The sequence below is a fragment of the Equus caballus genome, unplaced genomic scaffold (assembly GCF_041296265.1).
Source record: "Equus caballus isolate H_3958 breed thoroughbred unplaced genomic scaffold, TB-T2T haplotype2-0000437, whole genome shotgun sequence".
NCBI lineage: Eukaryota > Metazoa > Chordata > Mammalia > Perissodactyla > Equidae > Equus > Equus caballus.
Window position 1 is genome coordinate 3829522 of NW_027222394.1, and position 2209 is coordinate 3831730.

General features: G+C 42.4%; 1 protein-coding gene across 1 annotated transcript; it reads right to left on the minus strand.

The window, feature by feature from the left end:
- Positions 1-658: 658 nt before the first annotated feature.
- Positions 659-1618, minus strand: LOC138923005 (olfactory receptor 2T11). Its single transcript, XM_070259537.1, has one exon. It carries the CDS (start codon positions 1616-1618, stop codon positions 659-661), a length of 960 nt encoding a protein of 319 aa, XP_070115638.1.
- Between the last annotated feature and the right edge of the window lie 591 nt (positions 1619-2209).

The window sequence follows — 2209 nt, forward strand, 5'->3', positions numbered from 1 at the left end:
TTCCACACTGTAGACACACTGATCCTTTTAACAATGTACATCTTATCAAGTTACACCTCTACAGAATACTCTTCAAGTGCTTCCCGTCTCACTCTGAACCAAACTAAAAATGCATCCAAATCCTGCTGTTGATTCACTCAGAGTTGAGCAATGTACACTTTCTTCCCATACACTCCACCCTTCCTAGAATGTTGCTGTTAAAATAACATGGAAGGAGACACAGTAGTGCTCTTTGATGTTGACTATCAGAGTCAGATCTTTTTGAATAAGTATGCAATGCTTCACATTCAATATTCATAGTTTAGTTAAGCTCAATCATTATTTACTGTGGACTAGTATTTGACAGTCACTATTTTCTGCAGAATTTTTGACAAAAAAATTTTGTAGCTTTCTTTAACCATGACTTATATGCGAAGAGGACTTAGAAGGAGTTGCTGTGAACTCTAATATCTCCTCTTCCTCTTCTTTTTGCAAAAAAAGTCTTTCCATGCTCAATGAAACATCTTTGCTTCCTTCTGCCTGAGAGCAAGAAACAAGACAAGGTAAATCCTCTTAATCATCAATTGTAAATAATCTTTGATAGCTGACCAAATAGTCTCGTGTGAAACAGGACACACAGAGGTGTTCTCAGGAAGACTATTTTCACAGTATTGAATCCCTAAGCATCACTTGTGGATACTTTCTGAGAAGATGAGCATCGTGACAATAATTTTTTAAATGCCCCCATGACATCCTTGTTTCTGAGGCTGTAGATGAGAGGATTGAGCATGGGTGTGACGATGGTATAGAAGGCTGACACCACCTTGTCCTGTTCAGGGGTGTGGAATGACTGGGGCAGCACGTAAGTGTAGAAGGCAGCCCCATAGAAAATGCTGACTACAGTCAAGTGGGAAGAACAAGTGGTAAAGGCCTTTTTTCGGCCTTCAGCAGAGCGCATGTGGTGGACCGTTAACAAGATGAGAGAGTAGGAAGTTGAGATAATAGAGATGGGGATGAGCAACATGAGTACACAGCAGATATACATCAGGGTTTCATACAAGGATGTGTCGGCACAGGCCAGTCTGAGAACTGCAGGGATCTCACAGAAGAAATGGTTGATACTGCGGGAGCCACAGTAGGGGACATTCATTGTAATAGGGGTGAGCAGGAAGCCATCCAGTGACCCACCAAACCAGGCACCAGAAGCCAGGAGAAGACACACCCCGCGGTTCATCAGGACTGGGTACCTAAGAGGGTTACAGACAGCCACGTAGCGGTCATAGGCCATGAGGCCCAAGAGGAAGAACTCTGAGCCAATCATGGTCAAGTAGAGGAAGATCTGGATGCCACAGGCCACAAAGGAAATGGTCTTCTCTTTAGAAACCATGTCAACCAGCAGCTTTGGGACAGTGGTACAAATGAAAAGGGTGTCCATGATGGACAGCTGGCTGAGCAGAAAGTACATGGGAGTGTGGAGGCGGGTGTCCACCTGAATCAAGACTATCATGACCAAATTTGCAGTTACAGCCACCATGAAAATAGCAAAAATAACAGCAAAGATAATCCCTGTAGCTTTGCTGTTCACCAGAAGCCCCAGGAGGATAAAGTCAGAGGATACAGTACCATTCTTCATTGACATTGCCTATGGCAGCTCCAGGGGAGCAGGAAGCCACAAAGACTAGGAAGGAAATGGAGAGAAAACACTTTCTATATGAGAGAAACTCACAACCAGAGGGCACTGGTTAGGACGAAATTTTCCAAGGCAGAATGCTGGAGAAAAACAAATAGACCAAGAGACACATCATAATTCAGTAACTATAGATCTATTTCTCTTTGTTGGAGAACAATCCTTTTTATATTGTGTGTATGTTCATGCTGTAATGTTTAGGCTACACTAGATGCATAATAAAGTTGGTTTTTCTACTCCTTAGTAAAGGTTTAACTATATTGTTCTATTCATTCTGCATTTCTTGCATCCAGAATGCTGTCCAACCCATAGCTGGAATAAATAATTATTGGTTGGAGAACAGGGTGATTGACACACTGAACATCTGAATAGGAGCAAAATGAATCTTTAAGAAGTGAAGGTTGTAAAGAACAAAACACCTTCTGTGAGTCTTCTCTCAATACTTCACTTCTGACACTCTGGTCACCGAATGTGTGGGGGTTTCTTCCCCATACCAAGCAAACTCTAGGTCTTCAGGCTACAGCTGAGTGACTTACAACTTAA